The following is a 23,116-nucleotide window of genomic DNA, read 5'->3' as shown; positions in this document are numbered from 1 at the left end:
TTTTGGAAGTTAGAACTCTTCTTGGGTTTAAAATGAAAACTTTAGTAATACAGTTTTGTGAAAAGGAAATGAGAACACAGCCAAAAGAAAAAATTCCCTATTTAAAAAAAAAGAAATTTAATATATATTACTGTATATAGATGTATACATGGAATTTTAAAATTATTTTTTAAAATAACCACTTCATCTCATACACAGGTTTAAGACTAGGTTGAATTTAAGCACATAAAATGAAACTTTACAGTGCTTCTTGACCAAGGAATACTGTGCTTTATTCAAGTAATCAAACCCTTTCATAATGACAACCACAATATTTATAAGCAATACAAAGTCACCTTAAAACCCATACAATAACTACATCTAATTTACAGAAGAAAAGGCTATGTCTTTTACCTTTGTACCGCAATGGAGTGAATACACTAAACTTTGGAAGAGCTTTAAAGAACTTCTCAAGCAGCACAATGCATGTTTGTATGTAAGTGTATAAGTATGTATAAATAATTATATAAAATTTACTTTGAAACAGACTTAAAATTGATAGCCATTTGTTTACAAATCAATTTACAAGTAAGTTCAAAACCAAGCATTACATGAAATTACTGTCTTTAAACATGGGAAGAAATCAACCACACTGAAACAAGGGAAAATGAATCAAGTACCCAGGTGTCTTAGTCTGATTATAGGAGGCACAACAATACAGTATTTTTAAAAATAATATAAAAGTTAGATGAAATAAACATCAAAGTTTATTCAAACAAATGTCAGAAAAAATAAGTGGATAAAATGCTTGAGAAGATGAATGCTAAAGATCTTCAGTCTTCAAAAGATGAAGAAACTTAGTTTGACACAGGACTGATTAACGTTTTCAAAGCCTCTTCAACTAGCTTACATGCACTCACTATGACTGTATAAAAATTGTATCACTTAAAAATTAGGTTTTGGCTTTCTGTAAAAATAATTTATTGTGTTTTTATCAAACTACTCACAAAGCATAATTTTTAATTTTTTTCTGAAAGAATAAAAGCAAAAGAATTTAAGTAGTTTAGAATAAAACTGCTCCACAGAGTCATTAACCAGAAGTTATCATATCTAAAGGACATGTGAATATTATTCTTTATCTCATTTATTGCTATCATGACCCATCCAGCTTCCTAGTCAGCAACTCCTGATCCACAAATTTCACCTCCTGATCCACAAATTGCACAATTTTTCAACTTGTCTTTAATCTCTCATGGTGTCTTCTTTGAACTACTGTAAGTCTCATGTCTCCTTACTACAACTCATCATCCATCCTGTAGTCAGAACCCTCTTCTAAACATGGAAATATATATCAAGTTTAAAATCAGCTATTAAAATTTTTAACTTTGAGATATAATTCATATCACATAAAGTTTATCTTTCTGAAGTATATAATTCAGTGGTTTTTAGTCTATTCAAAGCTGTACACTGATTACCACTAACTGTAGTACATTTTCATCACCCTAAAAAGAGTGACCCATTAGCAGTAGTAGTAGTAGATTCACCCATTCCCCCTTACCCTTAACTCCTAGCAACCACACATCTGTTTTCCATGTCTATTGATTTGCCTGATTCTGGATAGCCAAAAAAATGGAATCATACAATATGTGGCCTTTTACATCTGCCTTTTTTCCAGTTAGCATGTTTTCAAGGTTCATCCATGTTGTAGCATGTATCAGTACTTCACTCCTTTTTATGGCCAAATAATATATTCCATTGAATAGCTATACCACATTTTGTTTATCCACTCATCAGCTGATGGACGCTTGGGTTGTTTCCACTTTCTGGCTATTATAAATAATGCTATTATGAACATTAGTGTACAAATTTTTGTGTGCACATATGGTTCAATTCTCTTGTGTATATACCTAAGAGTAGAATTGCTGAGCCATATAATAACTCTGTGGTTTGGGGTATTCTGTTAGTTTTTGTTAACCAATCTATAACTCTCTGTCTCAGGATGTAGAAGTAAAAATCCAGAATCCATCTCTTACTTGGAAGAAGAGTTTGCTTTAATACTTCTATAATATGTTATAAGATTCTTCTAAATTAGAGAAAACTCATGATAGAAATTAACATACTTTTGGGGCCTATTTTTCTAAATCACATATGCTTCTGCCTTTATTCCTTAAAAGTGGTTCACCTCTAAAAGTTCTCCAAATAATAATCCTTTTTTCTTGACAATAAAAGTATTTGGATTAAAAAGATTATTATTCTAAATCAGATTTTTTTTTTGCATTCACTAAAGCATATTACGAAAACTGCCTGTATTTTTGGTATATAGGTACTGCATCCAGAGGAAAGGAGTTAAATTAAAAATTTTTTAAATATTTAAAAACAGGCAATATTATCATATTTGGTTTCTTTAATTTGAACATATGTTTGCATTCTGGGAATATAAGCTTACCTTAACTCCTGCACTTCCATTAGGCATCTTCTGCAGCTCATAGGGAAGCCTGATCCTTTCCGTCTGCACAACAGGATCATCAAATGATCGCCCATGAAGCTTTTTGAAACCATGAATTGTATTTCTTACATTCGTGACTATCTGTTGGCAGTAAACACTTTTATTTATCAATTACTTAATTAATGCAAAATAAACACTATGCTAATACTTGAGAATCACCAAGTCTCCTTATCCTATATATCCAAGTTCAGAATCACACACAATCATTCATTCTTCTGGTTTCTAATTGATAGAAAAATTACACTATTGCCCCTCCAACTCTGCTCCTACCTTAGGAATGTTAGATTCAAAAAAGAAAAAAAACTTTAAAACTTTTTAAAAAGAACAAAACTGTAAAACTTTTCAAATAATACAATGAAAATCTATCTACAACTCATTTCTGGTTTTCTTCAACACTTTTGGGCTAATAAATTAGTATCTTTGATTTCTTTCTTTCCACTTTCATTCGTGTTTTTATTTAAACTATGTTTTTTATTGCCATGTTTTTCTTTTACTCTCAATATCTTATTCTTTGTGTTACTATGTTGCTTCCACTGCTGAAAACTGCTCCTAGGCTAGTAAATTAAAACTCCTTCCATGTAACATGATGCTAAGTTAAAGTGTCTTAATTTGTAAATAGCTTGTATTTTGGCAAAGTAATTTTTTTCTTTAACTAGAACATGTAGTTCAAACTATTATTGAATATTATTGAGATCCAGTTGTTGCCCTCTTAGTGATCTTTAAAGCCAAGTAGATCTTGATCTTCAATTATGAGATGAAAACTACTGGGATGCTGAATTACCATGTTGATCTCTTTAGCTTTTTTGGAGAAGTAACTTATAGTTTGCTTTCTTCAGAGAGTCTGAGGTCTATGATACACTTAGAACATCAGCCAGGGGACTTCCCTGGTGGTCTAGTGGTTAAAGAATCCGCCTTCCAATGCAGGGGACACGAGTTCGATCCCTGGTCAGGAAACTAAGATCCCACATGCCGCGGGGCAACTAAGCCTACACGCCACAAAACTGTTGACTTGCGCGCCTCAACGAGAGAGCCCATGTGCCGCAAACTACAGAGCCCAGACGCTCTGGAGCCAGAGAGCCCAGGCGCCACAACCAGAGAAAGAAAGCCAGCATGCCACAACTAGAGAGAAGCCCGCAAGCTGCAACTAGAGAGAAGCCCGAGCACCGCAACGAAAAGATCCCGCGTGTCTCATCGAAGATCCTGTGTGCCGCAACTAAGACCCAACGCAGCCCAAAAAAATAAGGAAAATTAAAAAGAAAAAAAAAAAAAAGAAGAAGAGGAGGAAGATCAGCCAGAATACGAGATGTAAACTTTAGTGAAGGGGTCCTTTTAGCACAAACAACATTTGTTTATGTGTAATATGAAAATGGAAAAGAAAGAAAAAACACATTCATACACAGGCCAACTGTAAGACAATCTTGATAAAAAAAATCTTAAGCAAAAGTTCGTGGATAAATGAGTCAATTGAATAATTGAGTACAAAAAGTCATGAGGAAAAACGCCCCATTAAACAGACTTATTCTGTAATAAAGAAGACCCAGGTATATATTAAAATGTAAGAAATAATTGTTAAGGGTTTTGGTTCATGGTAATAAAGTCCAAGGAAAATGAACCTATAGCATGGAATGTTAAAAGTGAATGTTTTATGGGCTTCCCTGGTGGCGCAGTGGTTGAGAATCTGCCTGCCAATGCAGGGGACACAGGTTCGAGCCCTGGTCTGGGAAGATCCCACATGCCACGGAGCAACTAGGCCCGTGAGCCACATTTACTGAGCCTGCGCGTCTGGAGCCTGTGCTCCGCAACAAGAGAGGCCGCGATAGTGAGAGGCCCACGCACCGCGATGAAGAGTGGCCCCCGCTTGCCGCAGCTAGAGAAAGCCCTGGCACAGAAACGAAGACCCAACACAGCCATAAGTAAAAAAAAAATTAAAAAAAAAAAGTGACTGTTTTATGTAAACGGATTTCAGAAGCCTAAAAATATAAATACTTAAACAGATTCCATGTAAAGTAGTAGTAAAATAGTAGCCACAGAGGATTACTCTGGATATTAATTTCTCCATTTTTTCCCACCTTCTTTTACAAACACATCATTCACTTGTTGTAGAAGTATATATTCTAGATGGGAGGATATCCCTCATAGAAAGTGACCATACAAGGAAAAACTGATGCCATTTGGTAGCATACTCTGACTTCACAACTAAGATTTTTTTAAAAATAAAATTCAAGAAATATTTTACAACCCAAAGCAAAACATATCTAATAAGATACAAAGCTATTAGGACCAGTCATATTCTTTATTCTTTTTTTCACTCTTAAGTACATAAAATGGGAGCTTAGTTACCCATATGAAGTTAACTCTGCCTATAAGTCAAAACATCTACAGGAACAAGTTACCTGGCTCTTAGCTGCATTTCCAATGGCTCGCGTTCTTGATCCCAAAGATATACAGGCTCTAAACAGGAAAAAAACAAAAAGTTTGTTCTCAAGGTATTTTTATACTAATGTGCTATTACTCTGCTTCTCTTTATACAAAAATGAATTAAAGGAATGAATATAATTATGTATTACTCAAAAAACAGGTTACTGAAATCATAATTTTACATATTTTTAAACTTTCCTAAGTAATAGAATAGTGGTCAGAATAAACGTTAGAATTTTTTTAAATGTGCTAATACTTGGCAACACTGTATTGGTTCCAAAATTGTTTTTCAAATTCTACTGGTCTATGACTTACTAAAAAAAACTAACTGTATTTAGTAAGGCCAGGCTCCTTGGATCTAAATCCTGGCTCTGCCAATTAACAGCTGAGTAACCTTGTAGAAATTACCTAACCATTATTTGCCTCAGCTTCCCATCTAGAAGATAGTGTTGATAATAATACCTACTCACAGAGTTGTGTGAAGATTAAGTGAGTGAATATAGGTAAATGCTTTGAACAATATGACTGTTGCTTTTATTACTGCAAATGTAATTCTGCTTATAAAAACAAGTGTAGAGTAACATTTTTATAAAAAAAACTTTCAAAAAAAATTTCACATTGTGATTCGAGAAAATGTTTCCATGGTTTCAGTTGTAATTACAGGTAATTATTCATTCAATCAAAAAATATTTACAGGCATTGTGTGTATACTAGCTACAATCACTGTGCTTGGAGAATTTAGTCTATTGAAAAAAATTCAACGTATAAAATAAAATTATGAATGATACTAGCAAAAAAAGAGAATAATCACTTCTAGATAATAAGGCTTAGGAAAAGCAGGTGGAAGATGTGATTTCTGAATTAAGACTTGAAAGAAAAGAAAGCATTTTAATATGTATCTGTTTTGTGGAAAAGGACATTCCCAGTATATGTCTATTCTCAATATGACAGCCTGAGTGATCCTCTTAAAGACAAACTCCTCTGCTAAAAACCCTTCAAGGGTGTCCTATCTCCCCAACAGCCAATAAAGCCTTTCATGGTTTGGTTCTTAGCCGCTCTGCTCTGTAACTTCAATCTAGGCACACAGGTCTCCTTGCTATTTCTGGAACAGGGCAAGCACATTTCTGCCTCAGGGGCTTTGTACATGCTGTTCTCTCTTTCTGGAGCACATGCCATGAGCTCTCACTTCTTTCATGCCTCTGGCTCAAATGTCAGCTTATCCGAGACACCTTCTCTATCTTATATAAATAGCATTCTTGCTCCTCCCCAGTACATACATCTCCTGTTTCCCCAATTTTATTCTTCTCCATAATGTATCACCATCTGATACAATTTATTTTTTTACTGACTATCTCCACACTAGGATGTGAATGCCATGTAGGTAGATAATGTATGTCCCATTGCCTTGATCTGCACTATCCAATATCGTAGCCACTAGCCACATGTAGCTAGTAAAGTTTAAATTGACTAAAATTAAAAATTCAGTTCCTCAGCATTAGTCACATCAAGGGCTCAAGAGCCAACTTTCAAGTGCTTAACAGCTACATATGGCTACTGGATATGCAGAGAACAGAAAATACATAGAACATACACTGTAGAATAGAAAGTTCTGGATAGCACTGGTCTATATATCTGGTACATAACCAAGGTACTTACTGAAAGAAAGGGAAGATGGCTCCTAAGGTTAATGCTCACTTGGAGACTAGGAAGAATACAACTTCGCTAGTTGCATAGGACATTTTGGTAGACATATCAGAGGGCCAGATTATACAGTGTCTCAAATGATATATTATAAATTTGAAATATATTTCAGTAGGTTATGAGAGTTCATTAAAGCCTTTTGAATAATAGAATGAACACTCCATGCTTACATATAATACAAAGTGAAAAAAAAAAAAAAAAAAAAAAGATCCCAGAACAGTGCTTTTCAAGGGCTGAACAAGATATTGTTATATTGGGGACACAGGATTTTTCAGGGAAGGCAAGCAGTTAGGTTCATTCAGTCAATTTAACAGATGAATGCTGAGTAACTACTACATGTCTGGCACTCTGTTGGGTACTAAAGCTATAATAATAAGGGGAAAAAAGTCAGACATCGTTTTGGCTCCCTTGGAACTTATATTGCTATAGAGTCACAAATGAAAGTAAACTAGGTGGTACAAAAACGGGTACACATGGTGCAATGAGAGTAGACAACAGCACGAATTGACCTAAAAGAGCATCAGGAATGGCTTATCGGAGAAAGTGATGAGATTTGAAGGAAGAGTAAATGATGATGGATTCAATTAGGGGTGTGTTTGGTGGAGATCATTTTGACTACAGGAATGGGTGGAGGGCTAGAAGTTATCAATAATCTCTATCAGTACAGTAGCAGCTGAGACAGAAGGAAAAGGAAATAAGAGGTTTTAGGAGCTAAAACTCAAAGGACTTGGTGGTGAACTAGGCCTTCGCAGTGCAATCCAGCAGCCACCAGACACACGTGGCTATCAGCCACATGAAACGCAGCTAGGCTGTATAAGTACCTCACGCTAACCAACTGTGCCACTGGAGCTCCAGTGCAGCTAGTCTGAATTGGATGTATTTATTTTAAGTGTGAAATACACTCTGGATTTTGAAGATTTAAAATTTGAAAAGAAATGTTACAATATCTCATTAATTTTAAAACACTGATTACATGTTGAAATAAGATTTTGAATATACTGATTTAATCAAGTATATTAAAATTAACTTTGCCTGTTTCTTACCTTTTTAATGTAACTACTAGAACATTTAAAAATATGTATGTGGCTCACATACATTATATTTATTTTTATTGAACAGTGCTGGAATAGATAATAGGAAGAGGTAAGTGTCAAGAATAATGTCTAGGTTTCCAGTTTGCATAAGAGGGTAGATAGTGGTGCCATGCAATGAGACAGACAACACTGTAAGAGGGACACGTTTGGGGATGGACCATCACAAGTTCTATTTTGGACATGTTGAGATTGAGGTACCTTTGAGACATCTAAGCAGATATATATTTAGGACTAAAATGTTAAATGTGATGAACAGATGAACGAAATGGAAGTTACTTTTAATTGTGATCTGGCCAAAACAGGGTATAGTAAGAATCAGCGGTTCAGGTGACATCTTCATTTCTCTTGCAAATAACTCCTTGATTCAACACAGTCTTTGCCAGAGTAGATATCTGCATACCTGATACAGCAATCCACGCGGATTGTTGGTATTCCACCCTAAAACTCATCAGAGAAAACATGGACTTGCCATCTCTTAGCCTGCTTTATAGTCCATCTTACTCTCAACTCCATTATTTGGATACACTTCTGAATACTTTTTTCAATACAAGGCTACCAACATTTCAATGCACAGAAAATCTTATTCTTAGGTTGATTCTCAAGAGTTTAACTTCTGTTAGAACACTTAGTTCCAAATAAGATTGATTCAACTATCATTTATTAAGTGCTGTATTCACTGAAATATGTTTTGCACCTGTATCACTTCACAAGGAAAGCTAAACAGTTATCATTATCAGATATTCTCTTAGGTTAAAAGCAGACAACTTTTAAAGTTCAAAAATTTAATGTTCTAGGGGCTTCCCTGGTGGCGCAGTGGTTGAGAGTCTGCCTGCTAATGCAGGGGACACAGGTTCGAGCCCTGGTCTGGGAAGATCCCACATGCCGCGGAGCAACTAGGCCCGTGAGCCACAACTACTGAGCCTGCGCGTCTGGAGCCTGTGCTCCGCAACAAGAGAGGCCACGATAGTGAGAGGCCCGCGCACCGCGATGAAGAGTGGCCCCCGCTTGCCGCAACTAGAGGAAGCCCTCGCGCAGAAATGAAGACCCAACACAGCCAAATAAATAAATAAATAATAATTAAAAAAAAAAAAAATTTAATGTTCTAACTTGGAAATACCCAGTTTCAATACAGAGAAAATTCTCCTCACATACTAAAGTTCTTCAAATCCCTTCCTTCAATTTTTTTTTTTTCCAAAAAGATTCTAGAACACAGCCATTAAATAAATATCTGCCAAGGATTCTCAGAAAAATCAAAATAAGTTAAATACCTATTCTGTTTCAAAACTTTTACCTGACCTTTAGTAATACCAAGGAAAATACACACATATTAGGTTGATATAAAAGTTCTTATAGAAAAGGATAGTCAACAGTTTATCCAACTATGTATCACATAATCCAATTATATTATACTTTTTATATATTATTTCAACTACTATTTAGAAATTCCATTTTATACCTAAAAGAAAAAAAAAAAAAGGAGAGTTCACAATGCAGCTTAAATCTATTATATCCAGTCTGATGTTGCCACCACAGTGGTAGTCCTAGATTCTCAAAGAATGCCACAAAACTCTAAACAAATAAGCAAAACTTCTGAATGTCCTATATCACTTTTAGTAGAGGAGGGGCATAAAAATCAAATGACAGGATATTACTTTAAGAAAGTTGTACTTGTATTTTCCCTTAAAATCTAAGATTAACTTTCTGTCTCTCTTATAAAGCCTATTTTTATAAAGCCAAGCATGGTTAGGTTGGAGAAAATACATACTGCCAACAGACTATGAAACTTCTCACCTAAGAGGGCAACACTAAATTTGCTTGCTTCTTTATAAAGCAAAGGATTCAAAACCTCTTGATCTTACCATTTACACTTTAAAAATAGCCCTATTTTTTAGAAATCTCCGCTTTCCCTTGCCAGTCCCATGAGACCATAATTACTATTTATAGCCTCTTTGGCTATCATTGAGTAGATGCTAAGAAATACAATAGCTGAATTAATGATATGAGAGGACAATCAATTGGTTTAAATCAAAAGGTCCACTCCTTACATGGCCAATTTGGCTCTGAATCAAATTGTCAACCGCTGAGCAACTACTTTCAACTATGGTTGCCAAGATGTCTATAGAGCAGGGTTTCTCAACCTTGGTACTGCTGACATTTTGGGCTAATTTTTTTTGAGGTAGTGGGGCTATTTTGTGCACTAGAGGATTTCAGGAGCATCTCTGGCCTCTACCTGCTGGAAGCCAGTAGCATTCTTCCTTTCCCCCTCCCCGTGTGACAACCAAAATATCTTCAGATATTGTCAGATACGCCCTAGGGGACAAAATCTTCTCCAGCTGAGAACCACTGCATCATTTCTCAAATAGTGTTCTGTACAAAATGATTCCTTAGTGGTTCAAATAAGTTGGAGAAAACATTCTTAGAGTGTTTCAATGCCTATAAACAAATTAAGGGATCTGAGAGTTTGACAGTAAAGAAAACATCTAGTTATTATTTCTCAAAATTAACTATCTGGAAAAAAGTTGCCCTAGAAGGGGTGGGGGAGGAATGTTCTCAAAAGGACTGATTGTTGCCATTTCCTTTTTAGCTTGCTACTTAAAGGTATAAAACTTCTAGGCATATATGATTTAGTAATAATATAAACTTCCAAATCTTTCAATATGGACAATACATAAAACATTTTAACAGATAAAAATAATAAAAATTCCTTTAATAGTTTCCAAATGCTTCTAGTAAGCGTAATTCACAAATTAGTTTATAACTTGAAACCATTAACAGAAATCACACAGACATTTATATAGGTAGACACAATATTTAAAAAGCTGATTAGGTACGTTAAATGAGACATACTGTCTAAGTATTTAGATTAATTATTAGATTAGATACATTATTTTAAAAGCTAACTATCTTACTTAAAAATTCATCAGTTCAAAGACAAATAGCCATGCACAGTAATTTTAAGTCTTTTGATTATGACTGCCTAGAACAGAGGTTTGCAAATTACCCCTTGCCACTTATTTTTGCAAATAAAGTTTTATTAGAACACGGCTATGGTCATTAATTTGTATTTTAGTGACCACATGCTAAAAAGACTACCAATGGCATGAAGCACCTTCAACTCGTAATAGATATTATGTAATTTGTACCTATCATTCCTTGCCTTCTAGAAACTTTTCAGAATTTTTCACCCACAAATTCAAGGCAATGACTGGAGATTCATTTTGTTTTGTGCATAATATTCATACTAAAAGATTTTATAGTTCTAGCTTTGGCCATGCTAAAGTGTGAGATACCTGCCCACCCACTCCTTTAGGCACAATTTCATTTTTTAAAAAAAGGAGGGGGGGGGGAAGCTGTTCATTGAATTTTTGTTTGTCAACAGCAAAATATTTTGAAATGTACACTAATGGTAGTGTATAGATAAACGGAATGCTGTACAACCATTAAAAAGATGAGATAAATTAGTCATATGAGCAAGTCTGAGATGTCCACAGTATATTTGGAAAAAAGCAATTACAAAATATGTATAATGTAATTCTACATTAAAAAAAAAATCCCAGTTATATACATATACTCGCAAATGTATAGAAACACACTAAAGTTTAGGAGGTGTCTGGGAAGAGAAAAAGGAGATTTACTTTATGTAATTCTTCAGTATTTAAAATATTTTAAATCAAAGTTAATGTAAGCTAATAGTAAAACATACAAACAAAACCATTTCATATAGTACAAAGAATATTTAATTAAAAAACTGTAAAAATATTCTCCTACTCCAAACTGCTATTATCATAAAAAGTCCTCCTACCCAGCTAGCCACTGTTAATGTCTGTAGTTTTGTCATTTTCTGTGTACAAAAATTTTTATTTTCAATACCCCAAGGTAAGTGATTTCTACTTTTGTGCATTGAAGAGGACATCTCACATATTTGAGGTGTAGCGTATAAATAATATTTTCGCATATTTTCAGATTATACATACACTGGAAAAGAAATAGGGAAAAAGTAATGAAGACAGAAAAACAGAGAATTGAACAGTAAGTCGGATCCTACAGAATGTTGATGACAAAACAAATACGTACACCTAACAAAAATGTCTTGAAATAATAGTTTGATTAAAAGGTCCAATTTCCTTATTGTAAAATAAGTTCATAAAAATTCAAAACATTACAGACTATGTATTAAAAGCACACTCTATAATTCTACTGTCATGAAATATCCATTGTTAATAGTTTATAGTCTTTCCACACTACTTTCCTCCATAGGTTTACACTAACTTATTTTGTGTACATATTTTTTAATGAGTTTCTAAATTGAAACAAGATTTTTACATGTTCTTAAAATAAAAGCATATTAAAACATTTTAAAACAAGATAATACTTCTTAGAAAATACCCAAAAATAGATGACTTGACTGATATTAAAGTAAAGATCCTTCTCTCTACAGTAACTGCCCAGACAATTTGTCCCATTACACCCCCCTGAACCCAATATATAGATACCATCCATATGCCAATGGATAATGTAAGGACATTGGGGTTCAGGGGTCAAAGCAGCCTGAAACTGAATCCATTTCACTGCTTACTAGTTCTTGGCCAAGATACTTAACTTTGCTTAAGTCTTCTTATGGAAAAAGATAGTATTATCAAACTCAAAGAACTGGTGTGATATGTGTGACAATGCAAACACAACGCTTAGCACATAGAAATCACTATTATCAATACAGGCAGGCAGCATGTTTTAGCTGACCACATGCTTTAATCTGATACTGAATGAGGATTTCTGGCTGCAGTTTTCTTTTCCCATGTGTGAAACTAATCACTTTGATATAACTGAGTCTAGCATGGAAATTCAAGTCCCTACATCTATACTTAATTGAGCAATACAAACATATATAAGGCCTTAAGAATGTGCACACTCAGCAATTCTACCTCGAGGAACTTACTTGAAGGAATTAAGGGTCAAAAATTTAGTTATAAAGATAGTTATCGCAGCACTGCTTATAAAAAGAAAATATAAACAACCTGAATATCCAATAAGGGATGAATTAAATTAAGGAAATGATTATACAGACACTAAAACTAATAGTATAGAAATATATTTTATATATAAAGAGGACACCAAATAGAGTATAAAATATAATCTACCCTTGAAATACACACACAGAGAAAACCATCTGGAAGTTTTATTTCTGGATGGAAAAATTATAATTTTTATTTTCATCTTTTAACATGCCTGTACTTCTACAATGAACATGTACTATTTGCATAATAATTTTAAATAAGAAAAAATTCAGAAAAAATAAGTTAATATTTTATTCAATTTATGCATGTTAATTTCTTTCTTCCTCTTCAACTTATGCATGAGATAAGAGAGGCTAGTACAAGCACTCCCAACTTTACAGAAGGTGAATCTGAAGAACAGGTTTAACTACTTGCCCTTGGTCCCTTAATTGTAGACCAAACTTAAGCAATTATCTTTTTCATTAAATTGTCCTTCGTTTATACGTGGGATTCTCCCATGAATCCATAATCAAGTATGTTAAAGGATGAAATAAATGTGAAAAAGTATGGATGTTGAAACCAACTAAATCAAACATTTCCTACCTCTTTTCCACAGGATGTTTTCATCAATATTTTATTTTATTTTATCCTATTTTAATCTATTCTATTCTATTTACCTCAGGTCATGTGGGATATTAGTTCCCTGACCAGGGATCGAACCCGTGCCCCCAGCAGTGGAAGCTCGGAGTCTTAACCACTGGACCACCCAGGAAGTCCTCACAGGATCTTTTTATAATGTATTTGCATCTCATTATATTACCTTGTGTCATATTACCTTGATGTCAGCAACTGGAATATGGAAAAAAATTTTTTTGAAAAGCTAGTTTATGTGTATTATTAAACACTGTGGTGTATTAGAAAAGTTACAGGTCCTCTAATAGTTATGCTTTTTGCAAGACAGGCATTTAACGAATAAATGTCTAGGGATCAGAAGGGGCTATGCTTTCACTCAAAAATGTAAGCCCGGGGCTTCCCTGGTGGCGCAGTGGTTGAGAATCTGCCTGCCAATGCAGGGGACAAGGGTTCGAGCCCTGGTCTGGGAAGATCCCACATGCCACGGAGCAACTGGGCCCGTGAGCCACAACTACTGAGCGAGCCTGCGTGTCTGGAGCCTGTGCTCCGCAACAAGAGAGGCCGTGACAGTGAGAGGCCCGCGCACCGCGATGAAGAGTGGCCCCCGCGTGCCGCAACTAGAGAAAGCCCTCGCACAGAAACGAAGACCCAACACAGCCAAAAATAAATAAATAAATAAATAAAATTAAAAAAAAAAAAAAAATGTAAGCCCTGTAAAGCAAATATACAGTATAAGAACACTGGACTACAGTGAAGTATTAGTTCAGTAACAATAAAAGATATATTCCTGAGATAAATGACAGTACACAGCCACAGAAAGAAGGGAAGAGTTGCTGATACAAAGCTAGGAACACAATCCTTCCACCTTTAGAACTTTCTACTTTGGATTAGGCTCATTAAATCTAGATATTAGAAGTGACTCTCTTACTCACAATCAGAAAGATCATTAAATCTCAGCCACACAGAACTTGCCAATGTGCTTAAGAATATTAACAAAGAGACTTCTAGAAGACTTAAATAAGCAGCCTAATTTCTAAATAACTCTCTGAAAGTTTGGCCAGGCTCTTTAAAGAGTCATGGACCCACTACTAAGATTTCTGAGCCTGGAAATGCAGTATCTGTTTTACAATTCTGGTTTCTGATCTTTTAGGATAAGGCTTTAAAGATAAGGGGAACGTCCATCCTACCTCTCACTTTTTCTCCATAGGCTAAGTCCCTGAAGCCAAAGACTGCCCCCATTAACCTTTACTCTGCTGAAAGAGGAGAGTGGAATTTCCTAGTGCTTTTCTGGCAGAAGCCCATATCTGCTGTGGCTTAAAACGTTGTAGAGGTGAAGTCATAAATAGTTCACAATTACTACTTCACCTTCTCATTGTGCATAAAAGCCAGAAAAAGATGTAAAAAGAAGAGTTCTAACAGTATTATGAAAATTAACTGACCTATGCTCACATTTGAGAATACAAAGATCCAAAATTTCAGTAAAAGAAATGCAATGCATATAATCTAGAAAAAGGTGGTATAAAACCTTATAGATTATTCTTGGAAAGAAACCGAAGCACAAACTGATTCAAGTAAGCTATCGTCAACATCTCCTTGACATAATTTAAATTACTCATAAAAGTGTAGTAATATAATTAGTTAAAGGCTTAGCTTAATTAACACTGACAAGATTAGTCTTATATTTAAAGTATTGTATTTTGGACCATTCAGAAGGGTCAAATTAACATGTTTAGTTGCCTCTCCATAGGAAATAAGACATGGACAGTTGGTTTCCTCATAAAATTACCGGTAACAGGAGTCTACAATAAGAAGCTAGTTTTTCATACCCTGTCTTACTTAATTCTATTCTTTGCTAACTTCCCAGATCAGAGAAACGATGGAACATAGGGAAGCATGTTTCCATGACATAATGCCACTCCTCCTAAGTGTTTCATCAAGTGTTCGTAATGGAATCACTTCACAGTCATGTTTATACAGGACAGCGGCCTCCGACTCCCCAACAGTTCATTCTGTAGAAATATGCTTTTGGTAGGTTCTAACTCCCCCGCTTTCCTTTAATGGATGAACATTACCAATACTTGAGGCCAACGACTCCCATCCCTGATTCTCTCCCTATTAATGTACCATTAACCTACGCCCCTGGAAACCGATCCGATTACCTCGAATTCTCAAGGACACTGAGGTAAAAACCTGAATATCTCAATCTCTTCTTTAAAAACAAACAAAAAAGGTTTTCTGGGTCAGATGAACTTGCAACTCATCTTCTGATATTTGCAGTCTAAGCTTTCATTTCCTACTTTTTTGAGAGAAAGCTGTCATGCTGACAGATGGGGAAAGGAGGAAGGGCAGAAAGAATAAACAGTTTTTTTACTGAGCGAGCGGGGATGCCCGCCCGCGGCCAGTAATCCCACACAAGCCCCACTAGGGGTAACCAAAGATCTTTCTCCAGTGTTCCGGACATCGTGGTGGTCCCACTCCAATCCCTTTCCCGAAAACTAAAGCAGGGCCGCCGGCGGACAGAGGCGTGGTGGGCGGCGTGGGGGGGGAGGGGGCGTGGGTACAGAAGGGAGAGATGGGCCAGCTATCCGAGTTAAGTCCCTTGTCCTTGAAGGAAAAGCAGCTGTGCGGAGCGAGTACGTCCGACTCCCACCTGGGCCCGCCAACCCACGGTCCCTAGAGACTGCAGTTGCTGGACTGCACCTGTCATCTCCGAGTTCCGCGCATCAGAAGAAACCAGCGGGCGGGACAAGCGTAAGGGTCGGGAGGAAACGTTTCCTAGGGTTATGACCACACAAGGCACTTACGGGGTACACCTGTCGCTGTACTCATTGGCGATGGTTTCGATGCCGCCACTCCTCGCTACTGCGATGTAGCAGTTGAGAAAGCCGAGGTCAATGCCGACCACAGACATCCCGCCGCCTAATGGTCGGGGGGATGGTGCTGAAGCCCTCTGTGCGGGGACCGCGTCCTCTGCTAGGCTGTTGCTCCTGGAACTGCGACTCCTACGAGAAGCAAAGGAGAGATAACCCGAAGTCGCTGCGCATTAAAACGAGGGCAGCACGTCGGGGAACCCTGGAGGAGCTGGAGGCCGCCCGCGCCGCAGCCTCAGCCACCCAGGTCTCTCTCCACTGCGGCTCGGCCGCCTCCAACCGGCAGTTACTTGGGTCTGCGCCTGCGCGTTCGGTCGCTGGGGAGGCGCGCCAGCTCCCCCTCAGCGCCCGAGGCTGCTCCCGGCCTCGACTTCGGCCGCTTCCGTCAGCACTCGGGCAACGGCTGCCCGAGGAGCTGCGGGTTCGAGAAAGATCTGGAAAATGGAGGCGGCTGAGGCAGCCGGGAGTGGGAGGGAGGCGAAGGGGGAGCGGGGAGGATCGGGCAGGAGAGGAGGAGGGGAAGCAGAACTGGCTAGCTCGGTCGCCACCGCGCGGCAGCGGGGCGCACTGCAGCTGGGCTAGGTGAGAGCGGCCGCCGGCGGTTTGCCCACGTGTTCGGAAGGACCCCTTCCGATTGTTTTGGCAACCGGGGGCGGCCGGTCGCAGGGGCAGGACGCTGCCCAGGCCTGCCCGGAGTCGGGCGCGCAGCCTGGCGGTTGCTGACCCGGCAACCACCTCCTCGCTCTTTCCCCCCGAAGGGCCCCCCCGCAGCCTTGGCACCCCCGCCTCGCCGCCCCGCCGGCCTCGCCGCCCCGCCGGCCGCCCCGCGGCGCCCACGTGCCGCCGGCCGGCGCGCCCGCAGTCCTGCCGCGCCGCGCCCGCCCCTGTGAGGTGGCTCCCATTGTGCGGCCGGCAGCGGCCTCGCCTCGCCCTAAGGGGCGCCGCCGATCCCGGGGGGAAGGAGTCCTTTACTCCTCACAAGTGACAGTGTCTCGTGTGAAAGCCAACGGGACTTTTTTTTTTCGCCTCACCAGGGCTTGAGATACCAAAAAAAAAACATGTCAAGAAACAACACACTGACAACTTTCCCTTCGTGTAACTTCCCTCATATCATCCTAAAAGGTGCAGTCTCCTCCACTAAACCTTACCTCTGAAAACCAGTTTTACAGGAAAGTAACCTTACGTCTGTGTGTCGCTGTGACACCAAGCAAGCCTGTGTATGGCCTCCAGCCTCTGCCCTTTGGTCCGCAGAAAAGGAGCCTCCGCTGCCCCAGCTGTCTGCTTTCTTCATTTGATCAGCATCTGTCGTCTGCCTGAAGTTTAACCAAGATGTACTTTACACTTACGAAGTTTGGCTGTCCTGTTCCTTCTCATTCCTTTCTTTGTGAGTTTCTTCTTCCTTCTTGTTCACTTCTTCCTGGCTTTCCTGTTCCTTGTCATTCGGTGCTTCGTGGTCCTGTCCCTTGTCGTTCAGTTCTTCCGGGGTTTCCTGTTCATTCTCGTCCAATTCCTTGTGTGATTCCTGTTCCTTCTCGCCCGATTCCTCATGTCTTTCCTGTTTCCCATTGGTTGGTCTCATGAAAGAGACTTTTTTACGAGGTTTTTTCGTACGCTCATTGTCCTTATTTGTCCACTTTCTAAAAGAACTTAGACTTCTTACCACTATCAATGCTGCAACAGCCGCAGCAGCAAGGGTGACTATAGCTCCTGCTACTGTTGCTATGAGGAACGTGAAATCCATTTTCAAGGGCGGTACTGTGGAAACCGCAATGTCATGTTTTGGCTCTGGTCTTCCTACGTTAAAGAATCACACTGCTCTTCCGTCTCACAAGCACACCGGAGAAGTTGGTGACACCCGTCGACGCCGTCCTCTGTCCTCTCTGACGCGGCGGGTGTCGCGGCCTCGCCTCCCAGCAGGCAGTGCGTGAGCAGCGCGGGGACTGGGTGCCGCTGCTCCCAACAGACCCCGGGTCCCAGGGCTGCTGGGCGGCTCCCGGCTTCTCCCCGCTCTCCTCAGGTGCCCCTGCGGCCACCATCCTATTTAGGCCCGCCAACGTCTGGATTTAGTCCAGAATATCCTGAAATTCTCCTAGGACCATTTATTTCTCCATGCTGTGTGTACAACTTGAGGGTGTGAGAATAATTTTCCTATTAAAAAAACGCAAAATATCGGAGTAAAGAGTTGGGGTCAGGAGCAAGGGAGTATTATCATTACATTCTCTACATTTATTGGGAGGAAATGAGAGTACATCCTGGCTAGGTTTGGGGTCACATAGACTTGGGTTGTAGTCCCAGCCTCACCTAAGTTAGTAGGTGACCTTGACCTTCGGCAAGTTACTTAACTATCCAAGTCCCAGGTTCAAAACCTGTTAAAATGAAGACGGCCAATACACCTATGAGGCTGTTTTTATTATTAAATAATGTGAGCATAGCCACAATGCCTGGAACCAAAAAGGCCAATACATGGTAGGTATGCCCAGCTGCTGCTACAACATAGGAATTACGTTGATTTATGTATATTGATCAATGTATCCATCAATCCTGCTGTATTCTCATAAATTCTAGTATTTGTAGAGTTCCTTGGATTTTCTGTATATAGAACCATATGGCCTGGGAAATAACCAAATTTTTTCTTCATTTTTAATCCTACTTCTTGTTTTTTCTTAATTATGTTGCCTAAGCTCTTCAGTACAATGGTGAATATAAGCTATAGCGGTGAGCATCCTTGTCTTGTGCTTAATGTTAAAGAAGATACTTCTGCGTTTATACAAAAAAGCTAAAATTATCCTCTTTTCCTTGCTAAGAGTTTTTTCTCATAAGTGGATACTGAAACTTAACAAACGCTATTCATCATCTATTGAAATGATCTTTTTTTCTCGCTACATCAGTTAATGTGGTGAGTAATACTAAGAGATTTTCTAATATCCCTGTATTCCTCGGATAAACCTGTTAGGCCACCCATGATAGTTCTGTTTTTAGATATACTGGATTTAGTTTGTGATTATTTTGTTTAGAATGTTTGTATCTATAATGTTTAATTTTCCTTTCTTTACTCTTCTTGTTAATATCAAGATTATACTAGCTTCATAGAAGAAGTTGAGGAGGTTTCCCCTTTTTCTTTTCTCTGGCAAAGTTTTGGTAAGACAAGCCTGAAAACCATCTTGGCCTGGAGCTTACAAGTAGATTTATGACCATGGGTTAAGTTTCTTTAGGGGATATAGTCTTTGTTTTCTATTATTTCTTGTATCAATATTGATTTATATTTTTATTGAAAATTGACCATTTCATGTAGGCCTTCACGTTTGTTGACATAAAGCTGATTATTCATTTATTCAAAAAATCTTTTCTATAGCTATATGTCCAACGTTCTCATTCTTACTATTTGAATCTCTTTTCTTGGCTCCTATCACTAGTGGTTTCTTAAAGTGCTTTTGGGTTTCTTGCCTTTTTATTATGTCTTTGTTTTCTATTTCATCTGCTCTTTATTATCTCCTATATTTCTTTTTTTACTTTGTTCTTTTTCTAACACCCAGCTCATTAATTTTCAGTCTTTCTTGTTTTCTAATACATATATTTGCAGCCATAAATTTCCTTCTAGATACCATTTTAGCTGAATCTCTACCTGAATTTTCAAACAGTTGAGCTAGAAGAGTGGGCAGTGGAGATAAAAAAAAAATCAGCTTTACTGATATTAGAGAAATGTGTCTATGGGCTTATAATTATTGCACTCCAGAATTAAGCAGACTTACCTGCCTAGTTATAGTAATATACCTAGTTTTACATTGGGGCCTGCCCCTGAAAAAATGCAAGAAGAGACCAAAATGTGTGTAGGCTCCCAAGAAAACTGAGAGACTAAATTATTCCCCAATTCACCAAGTTACATTACTTCTCCCACCAAAAAGTCTTTTACAGCCAGTGTTTATCTTGGTTTACCAATATGTTTACCAATTTGTTTACTTCATTGCTTCTTGCATACCTCTTTCCTTCTGGGTTTTCTTTCAGTAAAGGTCTCTGAATGGTGAATATTTTGTTTCTAAAAATCTTTAACTTTTGAATAATAATTTGGTTGACAATACAATTCTTGATTGACAGTAACTGTCCCTTATCTTTTGGCATCCATTATTATTGATGAGTCTAAATAGTGTTCCTTTGCAAGTCATGAGTTTTATTTGATACTTTGTAGTTTCATTAGGATGTGTCTAATGTGGATTTTTAAAAATATACGTACAGCTGATTCACTTTGCTGTACAGCAGAAACACAACACTGTAAAGCAACTATACTCCAATAAAAATGAACAAAAAAAAATGATTTCCCAAAGTTATACAGCCAATAAGAGCTGAGTATGGATTTGATTCCAGAGCAGGTGTACCCTGTTTCCTGAAAAGAGGACTACTGCAAGAACCAGATGCTGACCCGATTCCAATGATGGAATGAACAACAACTACCTGTGCCTCTCTGGGCAAGCCACAGAATCTCTGGGGTGTAGTTCCTTCTTCTGTAAAATGAAGATGGTGGATTCTGCATTCTACAAGGCCAACTGTGAGCTCTCAGGTTATATTATCCTAAAGTATACTAGTTGTACAGTATTAGTAAAAAGAACTTTAAATTAGATATAGGGAGTCCAAGATTTGCCACTAACTTTTGTGATTTGAGGCAAATCATTTAACCTCCCCAGTTATTATCTACCTCACTTCAAGGGTTATTTCTAATATGTATGTCAGTGCTTTAGAAATCTGTGTAATACAGCACAAATATAAAGTACTATCCCATCATCTTCAATAAAATTTATAGCATTAAAATTTTTTAAAATTTACCGGGAATTTTTTATTAACCTGAGGATGGATAGATTTTTTAGGTTCTGGAGAAGTCTCAGACATTGTCCTTTGATTACTGCCTCTCACCCCTTCTTTTCAGTTTCTTCTAGATCTCCTATTAGAATGTGTAGGGTCTCTTTATTCTAACTTCTATGACTCTTAGCCTCTTTTTGTCATGTTTTTAATTTCAAGCACTCTACCATTTCTAGATGTTCTTTCAGACTTGTCTGTTCTTTCATACTTGTCTGTTCTTTCATACTGTACTATTTGTATTATTTTGCTTCCTTTAAAAAAATCTATTAATCATTTTAAACATTCTAATTTTATAGCCTTTTAGAGTATTTTATCACATTTTTAGTTCTTAGAGTTAGGGTGCTAATTGCTAATTCTGATTGTATCTACCAACTCTCCCACACAGTGCTTGTTTCCTCATATGATTTGTTTTCACCATGAATTCATCCTCAGTAAGGCTGCTTTTTCTGTGGGATTTTTGCGTGCCCTGGGTCATAGAAGTGTCCCAGAGAGGTTTTGTATTTGTTTCTGTCAGAGCCCTGAGGAAGTCTCACTGGTCCTAGAACAGTTTTACTTATTCAGTTTGGAGTTCCTGTATCACAGATAGTATTTATGTATATATTCTATACTTTGTTGTGACACAAGCCTGGGGGTTATGATTTCTCACAGATGACTTTCCTTTTTCCTACTCACTGCTTTGTGATGGCTGGCAATCCTCCTTGTCAATTTAGGTTTGGTGCCCATCTTCCTAGTTTCTCCTCTTAAATAAAACTCCTTCCAACCTTTCAACTTTATTGGACAGTTTGTGTGGTTGGTAGGCACAGCATGTTCAGTTTCAGTCACCTAGGTTAACATTTTATTTTCTTTTGTCCTAACTATATACATGTTCCAGGATTCAAAGAACAGGCTTTTGGTCTAGCAATTTAGTAATTAAATTCTGTTTGCTCTCTATGGATGCCATTCAAGATTTTAAAGACTTTTTGCCTCTAAGCATGTTCCTAAACAAATCAAAAACTTTTATCTTTTCTTAGTTTATCTTTATACGGGACACTATTCCTAATATTTTATTATTTTAACTGATTTTCTTTGGGCCATCTTAAATCTTCCTTTTGTTGTGGTAAACAGAACTACTGACAGTATAGGAGCATCTTCTATCTTGTTATATAACTTTTTCCGTTATGTTGACCACTGCAAGAAATCATGTTGAGAGTTTTCAGAAGAGTTAACTTTTTTCCTCAAGTGATAACACCAGTATATTAAAAAGTATAGTTTGGATTATTTTCCGTGAAATATACTTTGCCCTGTGCACCAGTAAGTTCACTCACCCTGTTTTGGTTTTGCCCACTCACAGCCTCACAAAATCCTTCTATAGTTTATCCCCATTAGCTTAACATTCCTTTACCCACTAAAACTTTAAAGTCTTGGGGATTTCAAATGTACTGTCTTCTACAACATTTCTGAAAAACAAGACAGACTCCTGTACAAAACCTTGAAAACCCTGCTTTCTGTCTTTAAGCCAGTTCCCAATTCTAACAAAAATTTGGTTACTCTCTGCTTATTAATAAGTTAGAATCAAGGAAAATAAAGCTCAGGCATAAGTTTTAAACTTCCTTTATTATCATCAATACAAAGTACACAAAGTAATTTTCAAGGGGATATTTTTGTTCCAAGATATATTCACATTAGCAAGAGTTTATTTATTTTATAGATAAAAGTTAGCAGATATGCCATTTTTATACCTTTTACTTTCCAACTACAGTTTGCAGTGTCATTAAAGTCATTATCAATTTTTTTATGATCAGATCTAGAATCTGTGCTTATTAAAAGCTATATGATACCATAAACACAATACATAGTAATAACCTGAGCTGCTTTAGTAGAGATGTTGTAGAATAAAGCTTACTTATGCCCATAGATATCATGATGACATCTCCTAATAAGCTTTTAAGAAATATTTGTCATATCATATGATTTTAAAAGATGGGGAGACAGTTACATTAAAAGAATATCATTTTAAAAGAAGATACTTTCACTTCTTAGATTTTAGCATTATAAATTTTACTTTTTTTAATCACAAAAGAAAAAGATTTTAAA

The 23,116-nt window shown here is 37.5% G+C and overlaps 1 protein-coding gene across 2 annotated transcripts in view; it reads right to left on the bottom strand.

Annotated features, from left to right (window-relative positions):
* Positions 1 to 16,573, bottom strand: part of HSPA4L (heat shock protein family A (Hsp70) member 4 like) — a 50,148-nt gene extending 33,575 nt beyond the window's left edge. Inside the window, exons 1-3 of one of the 2 annotated variants that reach the window (XM_068543419.1) lie at positions 16,130 to 16,573; positions 4,879 to 4,936; positions 2,426 to 2,566 (exon numbers count right to left, since the gene is read on the bottom strand). In XM_068543419.1, the coding sequence (XP_068399520.1) occupies positions 2,426 to 2,566; positions 4,879 to 4,936; positions 16,130 to 16,236 (306 nt within the window). In that variant the 5' untranslated portion in view covers positions 16,237 to 16,573. The remainder of the gene's footprint in view (positions 1 to 2,425; positions 2,567 to 4,878; positions 4,937 to 16,129) is intronic. The other variant, XM_068543418.1, reaches the window with a different exon arrangement.
* Between the last annotated feature and the right edge of the window lie 6,543 nt (positions 16,574 to 23,116).

This window comes from Eschrichtius robustus, chromosome 4 (genome assembly GCF_028021215.1).
Source record: "Eschrichtius robustus isolate mEscRob2 chromosome 4, mEscRob2.pri, whole genome shotgun sequence".
In the NCBI taxonomy this organism is placed as follows: Eukaryota; Metazoa; Chordata; class Mammalia; order Artiodactyla; family Eschrichtiidae; genus Eschrichtius; species Eschrichtius robustus.
The sequence above is the reverse complement of the archived record's forward strand: the minus strand, read 5'-3'. Positions and strand labels throughout refer to the sequence as shown.